The following is a 26,376-nucleotide window of genomic DNA, read 5'->3' as shown; positions in this document are numbered from 1 at the left end:
TTTGAACTGCGCCAATTTCTGGGTCAGGCCCCACACTGTCATTTTTCTGACTAGTCCAATTGCCACGCTGTAGGCGGTGTAAGGCTTCTCAGCACCCTAGGCAAAAATTCAACCTACTGCCCCCCCCCCCAGATCCCAGCGCCCTAGGTAGCTGCCTAATGGTAGAGCCAGCCCTGTGTACATTATCCTGATGCCATCACAGAGGGCAATGTCGTCACAGCTGAGATTTAGGATCTTATTCTGGTCCATTCGCGGCAGGGCTGCGTTTGAACGGGAGCCAATGTTTTTGTTCTGTGCATGCGCATTTCTGCACCCAGGACAGCGAGCGAGGTGCCCCCCCCCCCGCCTGGGGCACTCCTGCCCATGGGGAGGGGCTGCAGCACAGTTAAAATTTCAAATAGGGGAGCCAGACCAACTGCCATTCCAAACCGACTCACTGGCAATGGGTGTGACTCCTATTTAGAATTTTTAACTGCGCCACAGCCCTTTCTCTGGAGCCGCCACTGGTTGTGCAATTGAGTCACCAATCCCTGTTACGGCCCCTAGCTTTCACTCACTTTGTGAATACGTCATGTCTTTGACCGATGTTGCAAGACTGCCACGGTACATGCACAATGAGATTAAGTGCGGTGGCAAAAACTATCACTCCGCTATGTATGACATCATCATTGTGTCATCTCTGAATCAGGAAAATAGCTCCTAACTGTCTGGCTAATCGGGACATTGCAGCCCCGGTATGGGGACTGTCCTGCGCAGAGTGGGGACATCTGGGAGGTGCCAACTTGTGTCATTCTTTACACATAAAAACCGAAATAGACATTTATTGCCATAAAGGCTGTTTACAGTGTCATATTGGTAGTACACACTTATCATCTATATATATGTCTACTGTCCGTGTGGCTCTGAAAAACTGCCATCTGTTGGCAGCAAGTGAAACTACATTTACTAGCTTTCGAAGCATTAGCTTCGTGCGGGCTTACTATAATAATAATTATTAGAATAAATCACAGTTATAGGCATTGAGGTCAGAAGTGTTTGTTCTACCGTGTTGTGAGTACACTCCTTCCCAGGCTTCTGCATTATTTCTGACAAACCAGTAACTTATTACATGTTTGATGTTCTGTAAATATGTTGCTATGGAAACGGCGTGATTCAGCCTTTACATCCAGCTTTTCTGCGTGAGCGCCTCTAGCGTGTGCGTAGTGTTTTCTCAGTTGTGGCTTGACATTGGGTTTGAGTAATGGTCCCTGTGTTTTTGTCAGGAGCGGTGTGTTGTACCGGCTGAACCTGTCTGTCTTCTTGCATATGCTTATGAGACCCGGGGCGAGCCCCGCGGATTGTGTGAATGTGTCTCAGGTGTATACGGCTCCGGATTCCACCAAGTTGCTGGAAATTGCATATGCTCAGCTGCGGAGATGGCACAGTGCGAGAAACCGCAAGATCTGTCCACAAAACGGAGTCGCGTGCAACTCTGACAGAGCATCGGACGTCATTCTCAAATCCGATGCCATCCCCCAAATTTGGGCATTTTGCATGAGAATAAAAATCACATTTCCGGGTCTTTCAATGAAGCTCATTGTATCTTGCAAGTGAATTGTTAAAGTTCTGCCCTTGAAAATAAAGTAAAGAGTTTAAAAAAAGTGTTAGACTACTTATCCATCCATCATATAGAATGATGTCCTAACGAAATCGGGTGCAGATCATAGATCTGAGACTGCAGTCAGTTTAGCTGCTGTTACATCACTGGTTCTGCCCCTTGCATGGATCCTCCCACTGGCATCACTAGGGTGGTGACAGGGAGCGGAGTGTATTATCGTACTACACCTGGGTTCTGTCACTGAGCAGAAACCAGAAGGGAAGGAAGAGCCTCAGGAGTCTTCAGGACTGGAGGGCATGTGCAATAAGGCCACACCCCTTCACACTCAAGACCACACCCTCTTATCAATGACACGCCTCAATGCGAACACACGCGCCTGTGGTGCACGCTGGGAGTTTATCTGGTGCTCTGGGTGTCACCGGAGCTTGCTGCCACCACCAGGCTCCTACGATTGGCACTTGGAACGGCTTACTGCTGTGTATGAGTGGACAGGCGGCTTCTACTTTCCTTGTTTGGTGTCGGCTGATTGCCACTGGTGCCTTACCATGGACCAGACCCTGCACAGTAGCTGGCAGAGGGTGGTGCTTGGAGTCGCTGTGCCCAATCCAGAAAAGCCAGAGATAGCTTTTGGCACAATTGTGTTGGTTGCAGGATACAGATACAGTCATCTTAGTGGCAAGATGTTTATTGCTCAAACAGTCTTCAATAAGCCACGGGGGTACTTTTCTCACCTGCCACTGGACCTAGAATATTAGGGGATTCTCTCTTATTACCTTTTACTGACTCCACCCATTGCGCATTTAGCGGGTAATGTGATGCCACCGCAGGCTCCTACAATCGGTGCCTACAGTATGTGTGGGTGGACATGCTGCTGCAGCACCTCTTAGTTGGTGTCTGCTAATTACCACTGGTGCTCACTATAGATCAGACCCCCTTGGTAGCTGGCAGAGGGTGGAGCATGGGCTCACTGCAGTACAGCTGGAGCATGGAATAACATTTTACGGAATTCTGTTGGTCGCAGGATACAGCGAATGAAGATTTCTTAAGTCCCAGTCCTGTGGCAATCCCAGAATGCTCTGCTCTATCACAGCAGCACAAGTACATTGCCCAAAGAGCCAAGATCAGCTTCTCTCATCAAACCTCCCACAAATGGGGACCAAGGGCACTGCTAAGCCAGGGTTTATATACAGATGCAACCTCTACAACTGCTTTGCCAGAGATGGGCACATGCCTATCTGTGCCGAACATATTATTGAGGTTACAACACGGCCTATTGTGTAATAAATAAATATTTAAGTAGCTAGGCCTCCAATAAAGCAATACGAGGTCTATAAAGGCTACAGAATATCCCATTACACACAGGTTCAGACCTTTATTCGGTACTCTTTACCTAGCACGGCGCCCGCGATTACAATCGCGGGCGTCGGGGGTAAAAAATCGCGGGCATCGCGGGTAAATCAAAAACGGGTGCGACGCGATGCCCGCGATGCCCGCGATTTTCCCATAGGGATCAATGTTAAAAGTCAGATTGGTCGCGATTTTAGCGTTAATTGGCTCAATGCCCGCGATTTTTACATAGGAAACAATGTTAAATGGGCCACAGAGCCCTAATAGTCCCCCTGAAGTGTGAAATGGCCCCCACAATTTTTAACGCCACCCCACGATCAACGTGAACCCGAAGCGTGGCGAGCGTAGCGAGCCCGCGAGGGGCGGCGGTACGCGTCCTCCGACCTTTTCATACCCCCACTATCCACGTCGGCGTGGAGTTGAGAATAGAATAGTGTGGCGAGCGCAGCGAGCCACCGAGCCCGAAGCGTGGCGAGCGCAGCGAGCCCCGCGAGGGGACGCGGATACCTTCACAGTTATACGCGTCCCCTCACGGGCTTCACAGGTGTCCGTGGCGACGCGGACACCTGTGAAGCCCGCGAGGGGACGCGTTTACCTGTGAAGGTATCCGCGTCCCCTCGCGGGGCTCGCTGCGCTCGCCACGCTTCGGGCTCGGTGGCTCGCTGCGCTCGCCACACTATTCTATTCTCAACTCCACGCCGACGTGGATAGTGGGGGTATGAAAAGGTCGGAGGACGCGTACCGCCGCCCCTCGCGGGCTCGCTGCGCTCGCCACGCTTCGGGTTCACGTTGATCGTGGGGTGGCGTTAAAAATTGTGGGGGCCATTTCACACTTCAGGGGGACTATTAGGGCTCTGTGGCCCATTTAACATTGATTCCTATGTAAAAATCGCGACCAATCTGACTTTTAACACTAAAATCGCGACCAATCTGATTTTTAACATTGGTCCCTATGGGAAATCGCGGCCATCGCGGGCATCGCATCGCACCCGTTTTTTAGTGCATGCGATGGTCGCGATGGTCGCGATGGGCGCCGTGCTAGGTAAAGAGTACCCTTTATTCTGTATATGAGATCTAGATTGTCTCTTGGTTGTCACCGACCAGTATAACGCTTGGTAAGAGGGACCTGTGTGGTGAATCTTACGCTGACCTGGACTTTTTCTGCCGCAGGGTCAAGGAGACAGAACTGTTTGATCGTTGGAAAAGTCTTCAGATCTGCAAGTGGGAGATAAATGTGACAGAAGCCAATATATTCAAGTAAGAGAAACGAGCATTGTACAGTGCATATGTCAGCATGTGTGGATGGTGACTCGCTACAGCATGCATGGCTGGTTTATAATGAGGCATGGAGGCGGTGGGGGGGGGGGGTCATATCTGGGATATGATTAATAATATGGAAGGTTGGAGTCTTATTGTCAATTAGCAAGGAGGGGAGTGCAGATTTGGGATGTGATTGTTAATGTGTTTCTTGAATAGGTTGGCACCATACCCACATTAGATATATCACATTCGCTTTCGATAAACCACACCCACTATTGATAGACCACATTCACATTAGATAAACCACACCCACATTAGAGAAACCACACCCACATTAGTTAATCCACACCCAAGTTTGATAAACCTCATTCTCTTTAGATAAACCACACCCACATTAGAAAAAACACACCCACATTAGATAAACCTTATTCACTTTAAATAAACCACGCCCACCTTAGATAAAACACACCCACATTAGATAAACCACATTCACTTTGGATAAACCACACCCACATTAGAAAAACCACACCCACATTAGATAAACTGTATTCACTTTAAATAAACCACGCCCACATTAGAGAAAACACACCCACATTAGATAAACCACATTCACTTTGGATAAACCACACCCACATTAGAAAAACCACACCCACATTAGATAAACCACATCCACTTTGGATAAAAAACACTCACATTAAACAAACCACACTCACTTTAGATAAACAATACCCATATTCCATAAACCACACACACATTCATTAACCCCTTCAGTGGTGTTTTTTTTTTTTTTTTGGAGCGCTCCCCTCTGGGTGAGTTTTTTAAGGGGAGCGCTCCCTTAAAAAAAAACACCACTGCCTCCCTGGGTCCGGGCAGCGCTGCTGAACTGTCAATCAACCGCTGCCCGGACCTGCGCACCCATTCCCTGTCCCTGTCCCCGGCAGCCGGCTTGTCATAAACCGGCGCCGGGGACTTCAATAGAAAACCCAGAGGGGAGGGGGGAGGAGGAAGAGGCGCGGTGGAGGGGAGGGAGCCGGTCAGCGTTAAAACAAGCTGAGTTCAGCTATGAACTCAGCAGCGCTGCCCGGCGCTAAACACTGGGAATCCCGAGAATTTTCCAGGCTTGCCAGTCTGGGCATTAAGGCATAGCCCGGAAAATTCTTGGGATTACCAGTGAAGGGGATAAACCACACACACACATTACATAAAATATACCCACACTAGATAAACCAACTTGCATTCGACAAACAGCACCCGCATTAGAGAAACCACTCCTGCAAGATTTGTGTCTTAGGCCCTTATTCTGGTTGGTGCGGTCAGAGCCGCACACGGGGCTCCGACCGCACAAACCAAGGGCCGCCCACCGGACGGATCGCCACGGCCGTCCATACACGGACGGCTGGCGATCCGCACAAAAATGGTGGAGGCTACGCCTCCACCATGGTGGGAGCTGCCCCCTGCCTTCGATGGTCGACGACCATCGAAGGCAGGCCCGCACGCCGCGGCAGCTCCCGCAAGCTCAGACCACACGGACAATCGTCCGTGTGGGAGCTTGTAAGAGGGCTGAAAGCTGACATCCGGCGACGTCAGCTTTCCGCCCCCATGTCATGGTAATGAGGGCGTCATGCCCTCATTACCATGCATACGCCCCGCGTTTTCATGGGAACGCCCATGAAACGCGGGGCGTACACATAGGGAAATGAGGGGCTGAAGCCCCTCACGCCCCTATACGCCCCCTTTGCGGCGGACGAAATCCGTCTGCGGCGAAGGGGGCTGCACATGCGCAGAATGACCTCTGCGCATGTGCAGACAAAAAACATCGGCGGTACGGCCGCACGCGGGCCGTACCGTGCCGATCAAAATAAGGGCCTTAGTTTGCTGGCAGAAAACCCAGGACCACATCCTTGTGTTTGCCCCACAGGATAAAAGTTGCAGGCCTCTGCGGGGACATAGCAGAATGTTTGTATAAGGATATGCGTGTTTGGATAAGACTTAAATGCTAGTTATTTAATCATTAATATTTATATAATTGTCCAGGAGCCTGATAGGCTCTGCACAGCTCCATATTAGCCCATGTTATGAATTTACCATGGGCTTCTATGGTGGGAACCGGCAACTCAGGCTGACCGCGAGTTCCCTCAGTGGGGTCACACTTGTGGCTCCGCAGTCCGCTGGAGTCGGGTATTGGTTTGTTTGTTTTTTGACAGGTCTACGTTGGACCCTATAGGTAAGTTTGTATGAATGTGTGTATTATGTATTAAAGTTTTATTATAACAGGTGTGTGTGTATATGTTCCCATTTATGCCCCACATGCTGTGAATTGTGGTTCTCCAAGTCCCAGCATGCCTGGGAGGCTTGCTGAGCACTGTAGTTCTACTACAGAACCCAATATCTATTTATAACACTTTCCTTTTTACATTTTTTTACACCATCATCCCCCCACCCATAGCCCGGTGGTGGGGGACAGCCCAGGCCGTGGGTCCCTTGAAGGACCCCTTTATTGGGGGCTGACCAGCCCCGGTGCTCATGCTTTGGCCGGGGGACCTTATGCAAAAAGTGTCCCCCAGCTGTGGCATGACACTGCTGTCTTTTTAAAGTCCAGTGCTGGTTTCCGAAATACGGGGGACCCCTACACCTTTTGCCCCCGTATTTTGGAAACCATGACGGCCAAGAGCCTGGAGCTGGTTATAGAAATACAAGGGAACCACATTTGATTCCCCTCCCTGTATTTCTGCGGTCACGAGCGGCTCAATGAGCCCAGGCTGGTCAGGCTCGTGGGGGAGAACCGATCCATGCGATGCTGGTGGCTTGTACGCATTTGGCTGCCGGGAAACTTAGCAGCCAAATACGAATCACTTCACCATCAGAAAATACGATTCCAGAGAATACGGCAGCTTTGTAAATTAGCCATATTCTCTGTTCGTAATTATGGCCCATCCCGGTCGTACCCGGTTGTTCACAGGATCGGCCATAATCGTCCGTCTTAGTAAATACCCCCCTCTGTCTCAGAAGATCAATATAGTATAGAATAAAAACTTCACATATAACAATAACCATTGAATAATAAAATAACATATAGGCCTAAAACATAAAAATAATAATAACAATCTCACTATAGTGTCCACAAGCGACGAGTTTCGCTGGTCGCGGCCCACTTCCTCAGGCAGGTCATTAAACCTTGTAAGACGATTACCACAATGCCATCTTGTGTTCTGTCTTAGATCCGCACTGACGCGGTGCTGCAATGCTCCGTCCTTCCTGTTCACCACCCAGAAGAACACGCCGCTGGGGACGAAGCTCCGATATGAAGTTGACACAAGTGGTATATTCCAGATCACCCCTGAGATATTCAATATATTCCCTAAGGTACCAAGGAACGCCTGTAGTGTGTCCGCTTGATAGCTGCCCGTACAAAGGACTATAATACTATATAATGATGTTATTCTCCTTTATTCCAGGACATGCCTTATTATCGCTCACAATTTAAGAAGTGCGCGGTGGTTGGCAATGGCGGAATACTGAAGGACAGCAAATGCGGGAAAGAAATAGACGGCGCAGACTTTGTCTTCAGGTAAATCAGTCCAGTGCCACGCTGGCTGCGGAGGCTAGTACGCCCATCTAGGGGCGACGTAGAGTCACGCGGAACTCAGTGGCATCTCCACCTGCAACCTGGGGGTTCCGGCATTGAAAGGATCGCCGCGGGTATCAGTGATAACTGCTGCAGTCCCCCCTACATACATTCAGGGGGATGCTGAATATTTTCGGATAACCCCGATAACCTTCATATATACAATCATAAATGGGCCCCTATACCTATAATTCTGTCTCTGTAAAAAGGGGGTGTGGCTGATGCAGATTTGTGTCATTTAACCCCGCCCCTTCATGGATTTCACTCTGGCGGAGCGGCGGCTGAATCAGGCCCATCATTCCCTAGCGCATGTTGTTTGTCCGCTGCCCGCTGACTGACCAGTAGGGGGAGGGGGGTGGGATTCAAGTGACGACCTCAGGTCTGTGAGGCAACAATACTAACCACTGTGCCACTGTTCACTCTGCCTTGTGACTTTTCTACTATCTTTTCAGATGCAACCTGCCCCCTATATCTCAGCAATATGTGGAAGATGTCGGTATAAAGACCGATGTGGTGACAATCAACCCGAGTATTATAACAGACAGGTCAGTCACGCCATGCTGCAGGATTAGCTAATCTGTAGTAACTGGACAAAGATGGAGCCATTTATGCGATATATATATATATATATATATATATAAGGAAGTACGGGATGGGAGGATATGGCGTTAATGTCACTGTCTTGTGCCGTGCGGATCACATTGTCAGCAGTCCCCTGCAGCTGGCTCCGGGAAGTCTTCTAGTGCACAATATCATACAATGAGGTCCCACTTATCCGCACAATGCAGCCTGATTGCCCCGGTGTCCCTGCAGCTACAGACATCTCTCGGCTGTAACCCTTCCCAGTCTCTCTGGGTGAACCATATATCCCTTCCTCTACCTGAGTAATACAGATGAAGGCTCACAGATGTAAAGGCCCCCATACATTAGGCCGACTTGTCCTAAGGACAAGTCAGACCCAATTCTCCTGTGAGCCGCCCGGCAGCTCCCGAAATCTGGTGAAATCGGCCCAAAATCGCATAGTGTACGGGCACCTTCAGTGTAACTAGCATATCGGGCACCATCATTAGCCAGGATGCAGGGCGGCCATCTTGTCCCGGAAAGAAAGGGGCAATTGTGACCAAGAAAGGTCACACAGTAGCGCTGATCTTAACTGGTGTTACTTTTATGTTTTAATAACTAAATTGTTATTATCCCAGTATATAACTAAAGGAACAATTTATTTTAATGTTGGAGTGTGGTTGCAAGCCTTCTTTTTAGGAGGATTGTGTACCTCCTACACTCATAAACAAAGGGAGTTATAGTGGCAATCAAATGATTGTCACTAAGAAAGCGCAACTGCACTCCAATAATACACAATATTTAATCAATCAAGATGAAAATTTATTTAAAAATACATATTATAACAATTCATGCATGAAATACAATTCATAATAAAAAACACACACACAAACAAGACATACAACATATAACATAAAGAGTCCTGTTTCTAGGCTGATTTTTAGTCTCTAGTGAGGCTTAATGAGGCTTTTTTATGGCTTTACGATATATAGAATGAGTGAGGCAAAGATCGTTATAGTTACCAGTCCCAAACTCGGCTTATTAAAGCTGTCTCCTCTGAATGATTGTGTCACCACAAAAGTCCTTTTTCTGAGTTTGCTCTCTACCTCCACTGAGGGTGAGCACTCCAGGGATTGGGTGTAGAACCAGGTGCTTTACCCAGAATTGCCGGCAGATGAATACCGCAGAGTATTGAGACTCCTCTTCAGATGGCCACGGGTACTGGAAAGATGATGGGGCTCCACATACGCGTTTCTCCGCCTTAAAACTGTGTCAGCGGCTTCCTCAGATGAATCCCCATTAACACTGACGCTATTTTTATAGCCGGCGTGTTCGCAGCCACTCGATTTCTGTTACTTCCGCGATTTGTGTTCCACGCCTCGTTATCGCCGCCTCTATATATAGACAGCGGCGGCCATATTTGCAAACATATTCAAGCCTCATTCTCAGTCCACCAATCTTAGATCCGTTGGCAGCCATTTCAACCTCGTTTTGCCTCTATGCCTCTGGATACAAGATACTGGATACAATTATGGAGGCATAAGGATTTAAATATGTATGGATACGAGGCATAGAGGCAAAACGAGGTTAAAATGGCTGCCAACGGATCTAAGATTGGTGGACTGAGAATGAGGCTTGAATATGTTTGCAAATATGGCCGCCGCTGTCTATATATAGAGGCGGCGATAACGAGGCGTGGAACACAAATCGCGGAAGTAACAGAAATCGAGTGGCTGCGAACACGCCGGCTATAAAAATAGCGTCAGTGTTAATGGGGATTCATCTGAGGAAGCCGCTGACACAGTTTTAAGGCGGAGAAACGCGTATGTGGAGCCCCATCATCTTTCCAGTACCCGTGGCCATCTGAAGAGGAGTCTCAATACTCTGCGGTATTCATCTGCCGGCAATTCTGGGTAAAGCACCTGGTTCTACACCCAATCCCTGGAGTGCTCACCCTCAGTGGAGGTAGAGAGCAAACTCAGAAAAAGGACTTTTGTGGTGACACAATCATTCAGAGGAGACAGCTTTAATAAGCCGAGTTTGGGACTGGTAACTATAACGATCTTTGCCTCACTCATTCTATATATCGTAAAGCCATAAAAAAGCCTCATTAAGCCTCACTAGAGACTAAAAATCAGCCTAGAAACAGGACTCTTTATGTTATATGTTGTATGTCTTGTTTGTGTGTGTGTTTTTTATTATGAATTGTATTTCATGCATGAATTGTTATAATATGTATTTTTAAATAAATTTTCATCTTGATTGATTAAATATTGTGTATTATTGGAGTGCAGTTGCGCTTTCTTAGTGACAATCATTTGATTGCCACTATAACTCCCTTTGTCCCGGAAAGCACTTTCCTATATATAGAGCAGCAAATTCCGTCGCACTTTACAACTGGAAACATCAGTGATAAATCAGATAAACAGTGGGGATGTTAGAGGTCATAGGGCGAGATGCACTAAGGCTTGAAAAGTGATACAATGGACAGTGATAAACCACCAACCAATCAGATCCCACCTGTCATCTTTCAAACACAGCCTGTGAAATGACAGGCAGGAGCTGATTGGCTGGTGGATTATCGCTCTAGATTTTATCACTTTTTAAGCTTAGTACATCTGGCCCCTAGAGATACGAGGGCCCTGCACACAAGCTTACATTCTATAGCAGGAACGGTGCAAGGGTGTTCGGCGCCCCCCCTGCAAACTATGAGTTTGCACCCTTCCATAATTTGCAATGGAACAGCATTATAGGGGTAATTCAGAAATGCACTGGTCTGAATCAGACCCTATATATGTAAGCTTTGATACTACTGGATGCGTTATATGTCATACAGTGTGACAGGCGCAGCTGTAGCCGGCAGGAATCAGCGGTGGGGATACAGAGCAGGGAGAGCACCTCTGCAGCCTGGCGCCTCTCTGCTTTGTATCCTTTGCTGAGCATCTAGCGCCGGTCCTGCCCAATAGGGAAATAGGCATGTGATACACAAGGGTAGGTGCTATCTATTTGGTAATAGGCCACCATATTGCAGAGGTTCTTGGTGGTCTGTATCATACGGTCACACAGCAATGTTGGTCTGGGGTCAGGAGGATGGGAAAGCGAGAGAGAAAATATATGGACTTGACTCATGTCTCGGAAAAGAGAAGTTCTCCTCCCACTGCGCAGTTATTATATCAATTAGTGGAATAGAATAAAAGAAATTAATTCAAATGAAATAATAATTATGATATAAAATTCCAAAGTAAATGTTTTTCCTGCCGTAGACCGAATAAAAATATCGATGAAGTAATACACGTAGACAAATGGAACTTATTATAATATAAACTAATGGTTTTACTACTGTCAACAGGAGGGGTCAATATGCCATTAACCAATCAGATAGGTAATTATAACCGCTGAGTCTTGTCAAACACATTGTGGGCCGCGAGACATCTGTGACCTTGCGGCATTCCCATAAGGTCCGGTATCTCAAGGGTGATGCGCCGAGATGCTGAACGCGGCTGCGTACTCAATCACATACCCAATTATATATCACATCTAGGCCAAGCTATCAAGATATTGCATTGTGAGATTATGATTACATGAAGCTGATGTTAAAGTGATTATGCGGAAAAGAGAAAGGAAACAATGGTACCTCTGCTTACTGGCACCATCATAGAAATTAGGCAAAGCCCTCCGGAACGAATACTTTTGTGAATTTCTTAATGTGATCTTGACGAACTTATAGATATTCCATCTCTCCATGACAGGTTTCAGAGACTGGACAAGTGGCGGAAACCTTTCTACGAGGTTCTGCAGCGCTATGAAAATGCTTCTATCGTCCTCCCCGCTTTCTACAATACCCGGAACACGGATGTCTCGATCCGGGTAAAGTATGTCCTCGATGACTTTGAGTCTCAGCAGTCTGTGTACTATTTCCACCCCCAGTACCTCATCAATGTCTCCCGGTTTTGGCTGATCCAGGGCGTACGCGCCAAACGCATCAGCAGCGGTCTGATCCTCGTCTCCGCTGCCCTGGAACTGTGCGACGAGGTCCACCTGTACGGCTTCTGGGGCTTCCCAATGAACCCATCAGGGGTCTTCATTACTCACCACTATTATGACAATGTCAAACCCCGACCTGGCTTCCATGCCATGCCTTCGGAGATATTCAACTTTATTCACCTGCACAGCAAGGGCATCCTGCGGGTCCATACGGGCTCCTGCTGCTAAGGAGCCGCGGCCATGCGCACAATTTGCGCGCTGAACATTTAAACTAAAATTATGCAATAATGCTTACAGCAGACTCTGTAGGATGAGGCCTCCTGGCGCGCCCGCGGTGGGTGCAAGCGCCACTGCAAAGACTTTTCTCCCCTGATGAAGTAGATCCAAACTACAAAGAAACGCGTCGCCATCAGCTCTGGTTTGATAGCCACAAATGAACAAAGCACACGAGAAGACAGCACACATTGTATCTACCAGCATCAACCATTAACCTACCACAAGACTGGAGGAGACCGGAAGGCAGCGGCCTGCCTGGCATTGATCTCACAATCACCTCAGTGCTCCTTATCAGCCATCTTGTGCATTTTCTGTTTAACCCTTTAAAACCCAACACAGGGTATAGCGCTGCATCACAGGTTATAGTGTAAACTATTTGGGTATTGCCATTCTCTGTAAGGGGTCAGTAACCACCATAATGGTACAATCCACCTTTGTGCTCTGTTCACTGTTCAGTATCACAGGGCAAATTACACAGACCTTGTGTTTAGGCCCTATTTCAGACAAGGCCAAACTGTGGCCCTCCAGCTGTTGTGAAACTACACATCCCAGCATGCCTTGCCATAGTTTTCACATTCCCTAGTAGCAAAACTGTGACAAGGCATGATGGAACTTGTAGTTTCACATCTGGAGGGCGATAGTTTGGCCATGTCTGCCCTAATTGGATAATAGCGATGACTTAAAAATACATTGAATTGAGAAACAAAAATGATAGAATCTATGTCAAAGGAGTTTATGCCATTTTATGCCTTTCCCAAAAGGAATTATCCTTCAGTCTCTCAAAAAATGATCTTCTATTTTTTTTTTGTCTTATAAATGTCTAAAAAAAAAAAAAGGGAATAAATAATATATGAGACCGTATTCTATTTGTAGATATAACTCAGGAAATATTCACACAACTTATACTGACAAACGTGATTTTTTTTTTAGTCATTTTACCTCAGAAAATTATATTTATTTAAAAAAAAGAAAAAAATATATATTCTCGAAAATCAATATCTGTAAAAATCTGAGGTAAAGGTAAATAGCCATTGTGGTTCTTACATAGTGGAACTGTGGGTGAGGCTAATATTTATTTTGGTATAATAACAAGAAATGGATGGAACAGTTATTAGTTACCGTTCTACCTGATGTGTATGTTTCGTGTCAGTGTTAAGCTGTGGACGCACGGTGCGATTTTGGCTATCGATTTTGACTATATAGGCAAAATCAAATAGAAATTTAGTCTGAATCACACAGTGTTCGGCCACATTCGCAAAAGGTTGACATGGTCGACACAATCATTTTTTCACTTGTTTGGGGACTTGTACATGCTTCTTGATCCACATGAACTCTAATAGGGAGCAGTAAAGTTTGCTACATTAATTAGAGGTCCAGGGCATCAACATTGTCTTAAATAAATGTAAAAAGTGCATGTCGACTTTTCATGTGTTGACTGTACACATGTCGACATTTTGTCAATGTTGACCAAATGCATGTCAACCTTTTGCTGTCGACATATTGACACAGTCAACCCTATTATCCACACCTGTTACTGTAATGTAATGTGTTCTGTACACAGCATCATTGACTGAAAGAACAGTCTACTCTCTGGCTCCCTCTAGTGGAATCAGAAGCAATTTAAAAATCTGTCCTGAAAGGTGAAACAGTCAACATGACTTTCGGTCGACAGGTCGCGAGGTCGACGTGGGTTTTTTCACTAATTTTTTGACCCGACATGTCCCGACAGGCGGTATTTCTTGCCCTACCATCTACTAGGGCGTGGTGGGAGAATAAAATAGTGTGCCGAAGCCATGCCCAATGCATTGCGAGCGAAGCGAGGGGCTGCGGTTCACTTCCAAACAGTAAAAAAAAAAAAAAAACCATGTCGACCTCGTGACCTGTCGACCGAAAGTCATGTTGACTTTTCCACCAGTACATTCTATATGTCGGTATTTTGACCTTGTCGGGATTTTAAATGTCGGGATTTTGACCTTGTCGGGATTTTGACCCATTTGGGATTTTGACCTTGTCGGGATTTCATACCGAATCCCTTCCAATTACAGTCAGACTGTTTCACACTGTGTAGAGCTCATCAGTGTTGGATAAGATTTTCTGCTGAGCTTGTGAGTGCGGTAGAGAAACAAGAACACGGAAAGGGATAGATGCAGGAGGTGAGGTGCATGGTAGCTAGGTGATGGCGCAATTCACATTATCACCGCCATGTCCCCAACGCGCAATGCCGGAATTTGCATCATCGTTTCACAAGGGGTGAAGTGACATCGTCGACACTGTATTACATAACTACCCGACGGGTTCCCGGGTGGCAGGATCGGATACGATACACCGTATGTGCTCTTTTTGCAAACGATATATAGTATGCAATGCCAATGACTGCCCCCGGTTCTACCAAATCCTTGTGGCAGCTATGGCGATATCCGGTGTGAAGCGCAGGGGACCGCGCATCAGATCTGATGGCCCGTTTCATGTTAATGATAGTTGTCTGCGCTCAGATGTAACGATTGCTACCTAACTGACAGGACTCAGCCGTAGTGGTGTAAAACAAGCAGTTCACATGAACAGGTGAGCTGATTCCAGAATAAATGGCCGCAATAACGTTCTCATCAATTCCCCGTCATTGGCAATCACCAATTGGTTTTCATTTCTGTAGTTGCACATTTTATGGTGTGCTCACTGTTCCCCTGAGGTGAGCAGAATGGAATTTATTGTGTTAAAGCCTAAAAATTACAGTATTTGTAAGAGTCCATTGCGCAGAGTTGCACTGAACAGTGGATTCGAGATTAGTGACTGAGTCCCCATTGACCTACAATAAGCTTTTTCCTGTAAAGCTGGCGATACATCAGGACCACCTTCATATGACATGATCATAAGCAGGGCATGGACAGTGACATCACTAAGACTGTAGCCTAACCATTCACTAGAGGACAATGACATCACTGAGACTGCAGCATAACCATTCACTAGGAGACAGTGACATTGCATAGAATGCAGCCTATCCATTCACTGGGTACCAGTGACATCACTGAGAATGCATCCTATCCAGTTACTAGTAACCAGTGACATCACTGAGAGTGAAGGCTATCCATTCACTAGTAGCCAGTGACATCACTGAAATCCAGTCTATCAAATAACCAGGAGACAGTGACGTCACTGAGAATGCATCCTATCCAGTCACTAGTAACCAGTGACATCACAGAGAATGCTGCCTATCCAGTCACTAGTAACCAGTGACATCACTGAGAGTGCAGGCTATCCATTCACTAGTAACCAGTGACATCACTGAGAGTGCATGCTATCCAATCACTCGGGACCAGTGACATCAGAGAATTAAGCCTATCCGCCGACTAAGTCTCAGCGACGACGTTCAGGCAATAAGCGATGCCGCTGGTTCCTACTACATTGATCAGAATCTGGGGTCCTAGTATATAGTGCTCTACATTTAGGGTCTCTTTCACATGTTTGTCTTTTGTTACATTTCAAATACATGAAAAAATTTTAGTAAAAAAGACTGAATCCGATGTTGCCACGGCGAGTGCCACGGCGCACGGTGCCTCATTCTTTATCTCTCAGCCGCATTTTTCAGTCTCATGAAGTCTAATTGGTCAGTTTGTGAAATCCACACATATATTCCTGGCTGTGATAGGAAATTGCATACTGGAATATTGTAAATAAATGTATAGTACATTGTATGTGTTGGGTGTGGTACATGTCTTCTGGGAAATATGCTACCTGTAAATTGTGGACCGAAAGACCTGTGTAACCCAGTGAATTTTGCAGCTGCTTTATAATGGACTACTGTATGATATAATCCCCACAGCCTAGCCCTAACCTCACCCTCCTGCAGCCTAACCCTAACCTTCCCCTCCCCGCAGCCTAACCCTGACCTTCACCTCCCCGCAGCCTAACCTTAACTTCCCCTCCCCGCAGCCTAACCTTAACCTTCCCCTCCCCGCAGCCTAACCCTAACCTTCCCCTCCCCGCAGCCTAACCTTAACCTTCCCCTCCCCGCAGCCTAACCTTAACTTCCCCTCCCTGCAGCCTAACCCTAACCTTCCCCTATCCACAGCCTAACCCTGATCTTCACCTCCCCGCAGCCTAACCTTAACTTCCCCTCCCCGCAGCCTAACCTTAACCTTCCCCTCCCCGCAGCCTAACCCTAACCTTCCCCTCCCCGCAGCCTAACCCTGACCTTCACCTCCCCGCAGCCTAACCTTAACTTCCCCTCCCCGCAGCCTAACCTTAACCTTCCCCTCCCCGCAGCCTAACCCTAACCTTACCCTCCCTGCAGCCTAACCCTAACCTTCCCCTCCCTGCAGCCTAACCCTAACCTTCCCCTCCCGCAGCCTAACCTTAACTTCCCCTCCCTGCAGCCTAACCCTGACCTTCCCCTCCCCGCATCCTAACCCTAACCTTCCCCTCCCTGCAGCCTAACCCTAACCTTCTCCTCCCCGCAGCCATCCCTGACCTCCCCCTCCTGCAGCCTAACCCTAACCTTCCCCTCCCTGCAGCTTTACCCTAACCTTCCCCTCCCTGCAGCCTAACCCTAACCTTCCCCTCCCTGCAGCCTAACCCTGACCTTCCCCTCCCCACAGCCTAACCCTAACCTTCCCCTCCCTGCAGCCTTACCCTAACCTTCCCCTCCCCACAGCCTAACCTTAACCTTCCCCTCCCCGCAGCCTAACCTTATCCTTCCCCTATCCGCAGCCTAAACCTAACCTTCCCCTCCCCGCAGCCTAACATTAACTTCCTCTCCCCGCAGCCTAACCTTATCCTTCCCCTCCCCGCAGCCTAACCTTATCCTTCCCCTATCCGCAGCCTAACCCTAACCTTCCACTCGCCGCAGCCTAACCCTAAGCTCCCCACTAGTGCCTAAACCTAACCCCCTAGTAATAGTGCATTCTGTTACTACACACTAGACAATATATTAAACTATAATAATGATATTTTAGTGCATATCATCTAGTGTGCCCCGTGGGTCATTAGCGGTGTCCTCCGTCGTGTGTACATGCAGGGCGATGGATATCGCTAGCGAGAGCGATGCTGTGGAATGCAGTATGGCCCCCACAGTGTATGATGCCGGCTCCCCTGCCGGGTCCTGTAGCTCCTGATATGTATCCCCCACAGCCCAATAGCACACTGGTGAGGGAATCGGCTTCCTGCGTCCTTATTTGCTGGAGGTTTATAGTCCTTCCTCTGAATACGTCCTTGTTTTTGTATATAGTCTGCGTGTGATTTTATGCTGGTCTGTTATTTATGTTGTGTGTTTCTTTTGTTCTCCTTTTATGCTGCTAAATGGCGTTAGTAGATTTATAATGATCATGTAACCAAATTAAGTTGTATGGTAAATTATGATAAGATATTAAATAGAATGTGCAATAATGATGCTTTTGTATGAAAACAGACAATATGCATAACGTATAATACTAATAAGCCGTGATAACGTGGAGTGAGATAATGTACCAAACAACCAGCTTCTAACTGTCATCTTGCTAAACAGTCTGTAGCATGGCAGTTAGGAGTTGTTTGGCTGGTACATTATTTCTCTATATTCTATCACTCTCAGGCTTAGGGCAGTATTCACTGAGACAAATTCTCCGTGTTTTATGGCGAGTTTGTGCTTTTCTCGCGTTGGACGGAGACTTTTGCTCTCAAAAAGCAAATCACCCTATTCAATGTGCACTTCTCGCCGTCTTTATAAGTGATTTTCACCGTGTCTCTCTGTGTAGCAATTCTCCATGTTTTCATGGAGAAGTGGAATGTGAACTATTACAATAAAAGGTTTTTTGTTTTAATTTTGGTGTCAAAAAATCAGGAATGTTATTCTGTGAAGGGGCATGCTATTTTTTTCATGTGCACATGAATATATATTTTAATCTTAAAAAAAATATATATATATTATTTTTTTTACACAGAGCAGCCAGCAGGGGGCCAAGAGTCGAGCCGCTCATTAGATATTCATATATTCACTGCACCCGATCATTACATATGCATGATCGGGAGCAGTGAATATACCCGGTCCCCTGCTGGCTCTGGGGGGGGGGCAGCTTGTGCTGCCTGGGTCCCGGGGAGCCCACCTCCCCCCCACATATGTTCTGGGGCAGGCAGGGAGACTTCAATCTCCCTGCCTGCCACCGTCCCACGGCTCCCTGCCGCGGACGCTCATCCGCTGCAGGGGTTAAGATTCGCTGCGAGGGGCAACTCGCCCCTCTGACATTGAATACGGAGAGAGCGAGTGGCAGCCAGCCCTCCGTAACACAGCGAGTGTGCCGCGAATCCTAAACAGGATTCGCTGCACACGGCGAAATTTCACATTGAATACTGCCCTTAGTACATCTACATCTTTTTGTGCATGCCCAGACGTGTTTTGCACATATGCAGATTTGCGGCAAATCTGACACTTAGAGGGTCAGGAAGGGGAGGCAGTGGAGGGGAGCAGGGGAGGGTAGCGGTAGGGATAGGCAGTCAGGCCATGGCAGGGGAGGGGAGAGGCGGGGAGGGGGAGGCAGAGCAAGCTAGGGCAGGGGAGGGAGAGGTAGGAAGTAGGGGGCAGGGGAGGGAGAGGAAAATCACAGCTGGGTGGGGGAGAGTCAGATCAGGGCAGTGTAGGCGGGGAGGGCAGAACAGAGCAGGAGATGGCATGGGAGGGTAGGAGTGGTCTAACACAGGGAATTAGTGCATTTTGGAACTTGGTAAATGGGGCATACTGTATGTCGGCTCTGGAAGGAATGAGAAATTGCTTCAGAAACTGTTTGGGGGATTGTAATTTGCACCCACAGTTCACAAATAATTATATTTAGTCTCTATGTACTAAAACAGATGCAAAGCTTTACCCTGACGTAACCATGCCAACATGTCTCAGACATCTGGTTTGTATGGGTCACTGCACTGTGTGGGTGTGCATTAATCCCAATCAAACAACTCCACAGATTACTTGTGAATCATATACTATATATATATAGCATAAAGTATGTGTGTATTTGGCTGTATGTGTCTGATATATGACATGCCATAATTACTGTACTGTAGAAGATAAGGAAATTATGGCCATGTGTGTGTGTGTGTGTGTTTGTGTGTGTGTGTGTGTATGTATGTATGTGTGTGTGTTTGCGTATGTGTGTGTGAGTGTGTGTGTGTATGTATGTGTGTGTGTTTGCGTATGTGTGTGTGTGTTTGCGTGTGTGTTTGCGTGTGTGTATGTGTGTGTGCATTGTCATTTATTATTAATATCTTACTGTAACAAGTATGACAATCATATTCCTTTCCTGCCTTGATACCGGAACAGCCATATAGTATTATATTATATCCCGTGCTCATTTCTGCTCTGTATAAAGAAACTTTTCAGCTGCCTTTAAATCACTTTTTTGTAAATACAACAATGATGTATTGTGTACTGTATGTGTCAGCATAGTAATGCCATTCTATGTCTAGTAATTATCTACATATGTGTATCCCCTACCCCGCAGCCTAATCCTAACCCTCCCACCGCAGCCAAAGCCTAACCCCCCCACCACAGCTAACCCCTAACCCCCCCACAGCCTTACCCCTAACCACCCCACAGCCTAATCCTAACCCTCCCACCACAGCCTAACCCCTAACCCCCCCACAGCCTAACCCCTAACCCCCCACCACAGCTAACCCCTAACCCCCCCACAGCCTAACCCCCCCACAGCCTAACCCCTAACCTCCCCCTCGTTGCCTAACCCCAACCCTGCCCCTTATTGCCTAACCCCCCACACAGCCTAACCCTCTCACCGCAGCCAAAGCCTAACCCCCCACACAGCCTAACCCCCCCACAGCCTAACCTCTATCCTCCCCCCAAAGCGTAGTCCAAACCTCCCCCTACAGCCTAATCCCAACCCTCCCCCCGCAACCTACTCCTAACCCTCTCACCACAGCCAAAGCCTACCCCCCCCACACAGCCTAACCTCCCAAAGCCTAACCCCTAACCTCCCCCCCTCATTGCCTAACCCCAACCCTGCCCCCTTAGTGCCTAACCCCCCACAGCCTAATCCCAACCCCCCCTCCTCCCAGAGGCGTAACTCTGGGAGGCAATGGAGTTATCTGCTGCCGGGCTCCTGCTCCCAAGGGGGCACCTCTAATCCCTTGTCTGTTTGAATCAGTTAATTGAAAGCCATCGATATCACTTCTAGGGCTGACTCCCTGTCCTAACATCATTTTTGAAAGTGTCACACCCTATATTAGAACCTAAGGTGTCTTACTGGAGACAGACACCTTACTGATTGAGATTTTGGGGGGCACCACTGACTCCTCCCACAGCCTAACCCCAACCCTCCCCCCTTAGTGCTTAACCCTAAAATCCCTCCCACACAGCTTAACCCTAACCCTCCCCATCTGCAGCCTTCCCCCTCCCCAACCTTCCCCCCTCATTGCCTACCCCCAACCCTGCCCCCTTAGTGCCTAACCCCCCACAGCCTATCCCTAACCTTTCCTCTCTGTAGCATAACTCTCCCCACTTAGTGCCTAACTCTAACCCCACATTTTTAGTGTCTAACCTTAACCACAACACCCTAACCTCCCAACCCTAACCTCCTAACCCTAACCTCCCAACCCTAACCTCCCAACCCTAACCTCCTAACCCTAACCTCCCAACCCTAACCTCCTAACCCTAACTCCCCTCTAGTGCCTAAACCAACGCTAACAGACTCCAGTATACTTCCCATCGGTTTGCCAGCTGTTGGCATCTCCACTGATGTCAGGATTCCGGCGCTGGTGTTGAGGGCCAAGTGGTTCCTATCTGCCGTACTCTGGACCAGGCAGCGCCGTTATACTGTACCCCTTAGTTACAGACATCAGATATAACTAGGACAAATTTCCAAAATAAAAAAAATGCTATTTGTTTATTATGATAATGATTTGTTTTATATTATAACACCCAACCCCATCTCCCCAACCACAACTATTATTATTATTATTATTATACTCATTTGAAAATCACAAACCATCCTACAGAACCGATTTAAGAAATAAACTGACACTGATGCCACTGAGGTGAATAAGCCCCTCTTTGCGCAACGGGTGGGCTACAAATATCATTGCTGCAACCATCGCTGCCCAACCCCGAACCACATGAATCATGTAAATGTTGTATCTCTCTAAAATACAGTACAGAACAGCCGGCTGATTGGTCAGAAATCTACTAATGTATGGACAAGAAAAAAGTATATAGAATATTTGCGCCTCCTGGTGGTCAGTTCTGGAACTGCAGCTTTACAGTCTAATGAAAGTGAATATATTATTTTACGGACTAGGATTCACTAGAAAACAACCTACATATCCATTAAGAAACAGTGGCGGCACTGAGGCACAGGGGGCAGCACAGGTCCCAGTGACATCAGAGATTGTGGCGTGGGCTGATGATGTCATTTTATATTTACTGCCCAAAATAAAAATGCAGAATGATTTCTGAGGGTTAATGCAAAATGTTGTTTAATATACATATTGTTTAATCTATACATGTTGCTTAATCCTGCATATGTGTTGTTTTATCTGACATATGGGGAGATGTACTAAAAGTTGGGGAGTAATACGACGTAGATATAAAGTAGCAACCAATTGGCTCCTAACTGTCATTTTAAACACAACCTGTAACGGAGTTAGGAGCTGATTGGCTGGTACTTTATCTCTCTCCATTTAATCACTCTCCAAGGCTTAATACAAACGATAAATGTACTGACAGCACTGTCTACGTATGGCAGGAAAATACTCTGCTACGGCTTATTATCTGCTCCGGCAGAGGTCATGTGATGTAAGCCATAAACCTCAGGCCCCACGGGGTTAATGCTCATCCTTCACTGTGCTTGGAAGAAAATGATCTTTGTGGCCATGATGGGGTTAAAATAAAGTTTTATGCAGATTAGATGCAAATATTTGTACTGTGTTTTGTTGTCTGGATTGGAGAAGATGTAAGCCTTAAAAAAAAGAGTATTGCATGGGTGATCAAGAGCCTACACAGAGACACACAGCCTGTGGCAGTTAGGAGCTGATTGGCTGGATGTGTATCACCCTATATATATATATATATATATATATATATATACATATATATATATATATATATATATTATACGTCAACTCAGATCCATGAGACCTTTTTTCCGCCTGGTGCTTTTACTGTATTTGGTCCCAAATCTCAGTGACATATAATATATCCATACCATTTACATTATCCCTTATACCAGGGGTGCTCAAACTGTCCCACAAGATCTACCAGCAGGTCATGTTTCACAGACCACCTAGCTGGTGCACAGGTGCATTCATTACTGTCACATGTCCCAGACCACCTAGCCGGTGCACAGCTGTATTCATTACTGTCACATGTCCCAGACCACCTAGCCGGTGCACAGGTGCAGTCATTACTGTCACATGTCCCAGATCACCTAGCTGGTGCACAGGTGTAGTCATTACTGTCACATGTCCCAGACCACCTAGCTGGTGTACAGGTGTAGTCATTACTGTCACATGTCCCAGACTACCTAGCTGGTGCACAGGTGTAGTCATTACTGTCACATGTCCCAGATCACCTAGCCGGTGCACAGGTGTAGTCATTACTGTCACATGTCCCAGACCACCTAGCTGGTGCACAGGTGCAGTCATTACTGTCATATGTCCCACACTGCATAGCTGGTGCACAGGTGTAGTCATTACTGTCACATGTCCCAGACCACCTAGCTGGTGCACAGGTGTAGTCATTACTGTCACATGTCCCAGACCACCTAGCTGGTGCACAGGTGTAGTCATTACTGTCACATGTCCCACATCACCTAGCCGGTGCACAGGTGTAGTCATTACTGTCACATGTCCCAGACCACCTAGCTGGTGCACAGGTGTAGTCATTACTATCACATGTCCCAGATCACCTAGCTGGTGCATAGCTGTAGTCATTACTAACTGTCACATGTCACAGACCACCTAGCTGGTGCACAGCTGTAGTAATTACTAACTGTCACATGTCACAGATCACCTAGCTGGTGCACAGCTGTAGTCATTACTAACTGTCACATGTCCCAGATCCTCTAGCTGGTGCACAGCTGTAGTCATTACTAAATGTCACATGTCCCAGATCACCTAGCTGGTGCACAGCTGTAGTCATTACTGTCACATTCCCAACTCACCTAGATGGTGCACAGCTGTAGTCATGACTAACTGTCACATGTCCCAGATCCCCTAGCTGGTGCACAGCTGTAGTCATTACTAACTGTCACATGTGCCAGATCACCTAACTGGTGCACAGCTGTAGGCATTACTAACTGTCACATGTCCCAGATCACCTATCAGGTGCACAGCTGTAGTCATTACTAACTCACATGTCCCAGATCACCTAGCTGGTGCACAGCTGTAGTCATTACTAACTGTCACATGTCCCAGATCTCCTAGCTGGTGCACAGTTGTAGTCACTACTAACTGTCACATGTCCCAAACCACCTAGCTGGTGCACAGCTGTAGTCATTACTAACTGTCAAATGTCCCAGATCACCTAGCTGGTGCACAGCTGTAGTCACTACTAACTGTCACATGTCCCAAACCACCTAGCTGGTGCACAGCTGTAGTCATTACTAACTGTCACATGTCCCAGATCACCTAGCTGGTGCACCACTGTAGTCATTACTGTCACATGTCCCAAACCACCTAGCTGGTGCACAGCTGTAGTCATTACTAACTGTCACATGTCCCAGATCACCTAGCTGGTGCACCGCTGTAGTCATTACTGTCACATGTCCCAAACCACCTAGCTGGTGCACAGCTGTAGTCATTACTAACTGTCACATGTCCCAGACCACCTAGCTTTTGCACAGCTGTAGTCATTACTAACTGTCACATGTCCCAGATCACCTAGCTGGTGCACAACTGTAGTCATTACTAACTGTCACATGTTCCAGATCACCTAGCTGGTGCACAGCTGTAGTCATTACTGTCACATTCCCAACTCACCTAGATGGTGCACAGCTGTAGTCATGACTAACTGTCACATGTCCCAGATCCCCTAGCTGGTGCACAACTGTAGTCATTACTAACTGTCACATGTTCCAGATCACCTAGCTGGTGCACAGCTGTAGTCATTACTGTCACATTCCCAACTCACCTAGATGGTGCACAGCTGTAGTCATGACTAACTGTCACATGTCCCAGATCACCTAGCTGGTGCACAACTGTAGTCATTACTAACTGTCACATGTTCCAGATCACCTAGCTGGTGCACAGCTGTAGTCATTACTGTCACATTCCCAACTCACCTAGATGGTGCACAGCTGTAGTCATGACAAACTGTCACATGTCCCAGATCCCCTAGCTGGTGCACAGCTGTAGTCATTACTAACTGTCACATGTGCCAGATCACCTAACTGGTGCACAGCTGTAGGCATTACTAACTGTCACATGTCCCAGATCACCTATCAGGTGCACAGCTGTAGTCATTACTAACTCACATGTCCCAGATCACCTAGCTGGTGCACAGCTGTAGTCATTACTAACTGTCACATGTCCCAGATCTCCTAGCTGGTGCACAGTTGTAGTCACTACTAACTGTCACATGTCCCAAACCACCTAGCTGGTGCACAGCTGTAGTCATTGTGAGGGTACGAGTTCCTCAATCACTCAGACACCGAGCAGATGAAACCAAAATATGGTTTATTTTTATCACAGCACACGAAAGTAGATGAAGACAGGAAAAAGAGTCAAATGTAGCATATAAACGTTATCGGGTAGCAGTCCAATGGAAGTCCTTGTAGCAGCAGTTCCAAAGCACAAAACTATCACTTAATCCACACAGCAGTGATAGCCGAAACCTGTGTAAATCCACACAACACAGACGCTCCACACCAGAGCTTGGTAGGATGCCCCCTTCCCGGGCAAACGATGTGTTCCACAAGATCCAGTGAAGGGTAGGACCCCTGAGACCGGATTGCGACTAACATACTGAGCTGGCAGGTGTACAAGTCATTTTAAAAACTTCCAAATTCCCACGGTTCACAAACCAAAAGTGGGCTTGCAGTGGATCTTGATTGGTGGATTCAAGAGTCAGGTATCATCCCCTCCCAGCTACTGCTGCTTGCCCCCCCCTGCTGGGTCGGTTCCAGTAAGTCTGGAAGTGGCCAGGATATGCAGATGCAGTGTCAACACAAGATACAAAACAGTCTGATTACATTATGTGGTGATCACCCCCTGTGGACAACCTTCCTATTGATAGCAGGGGCATTTGATCACCCCCTGTGGTGCCTGGTTCCACAAAGTCTGCTAGAGCCCAGAGGTTTACAAAGAATTGTAAACCCCCCCTGTGGAGATGGTTCCTCTGCTATCTCTTTCCTGTGATAGCAGGAACAAAAGTATGGTAATTGGACATAACCTTTTGGTGACTTATTTCCTGGGTATTTCCTGGCAGACCATATTAGGGCAAGAGCGATCTGATCTGGAAATACACACAGATTTGGGGGATAGAAACATCTATGGAGAATAAGAGGGTACCGACGGACTAAAATAGTACATTAATTACTACACCTAATAAAATATAGTAATTACAGATTTACAGTGAATCTGATAACCTCACATTCCTTCCCCTACTATTGTAGTCCCGGTACCAAGCTGTTCAGGAACCAATAACAACCTGGAATAGCGGGATGCAGAGCCGAGAATCTGGGGTTTGGATATACCACCTGAGTCCCACAGGGTGACATCATACCAAACCCATCTTGTAAAAGGCGGCTGGTTTGCA

The 26,376-nt window shown here is 47.1% G+C and overlaps 1 protein-coding gene across 3 annotated transcripts in view; it reads left to right on the top strand.

Moving 5' to 3' along the window:
- Positions 1–19,101, top strand: part of ST8SIA5 (ST8 alpha-N-acetyl-neuraminide alpha-2,8-sialyltransferase 5) — a 73,999-nt gene extending 54,898 nt beyond the window's left edge. For all 3 annotated transcript variants that reach the window (XM_083155332.1, XM_083155333.1, XM_083155334.1), the window contains 5 exons: positions 4,115–4,201; positions 7,423–7,567; positions 7,660–7,772; positions 8,282–8,374; positions 12,140–19,101. In XM_083155332.1, the coding sequence (XP_083011458.1) occupies positions 4,115–4,201; positions 7,423–7,567; positions 7,660–7,772; positions 8,282–8,374; positions 12,140–12,602 (901 nt within the window). In that variant the 3' untranslated portion in view covers positions 12,603–19,101. The remainder of the gene's footprint in view (positions 1–4,114; positions 4,202–7,422; positions 7,568–7,659; positions 7,773–8,281; positions 8,375–12,139) is intronic.
- Positions 19,102–26,376: the final 7,275 nt, after the last annotated feature.

The sequence above is a fragment of the Crinia signifera genome, chromosome 1, assembly GCF_055691185.1.
Source record: "Crinia signifera chromosome 1, ASM5569118v1, whole genome shotgun sequence".
NCBI classification, from domain to species: domain Eukaryota; kingdom Metazoa; phylum Chordata; class Amphibia; order Anura; family Myobatrachidae; genus Crinia; species Crinia signifera.
Note: the sequence above shows the minus strand (reverse complement) of the source record. Positions and strands in the feature narration are given on the sequence as shown.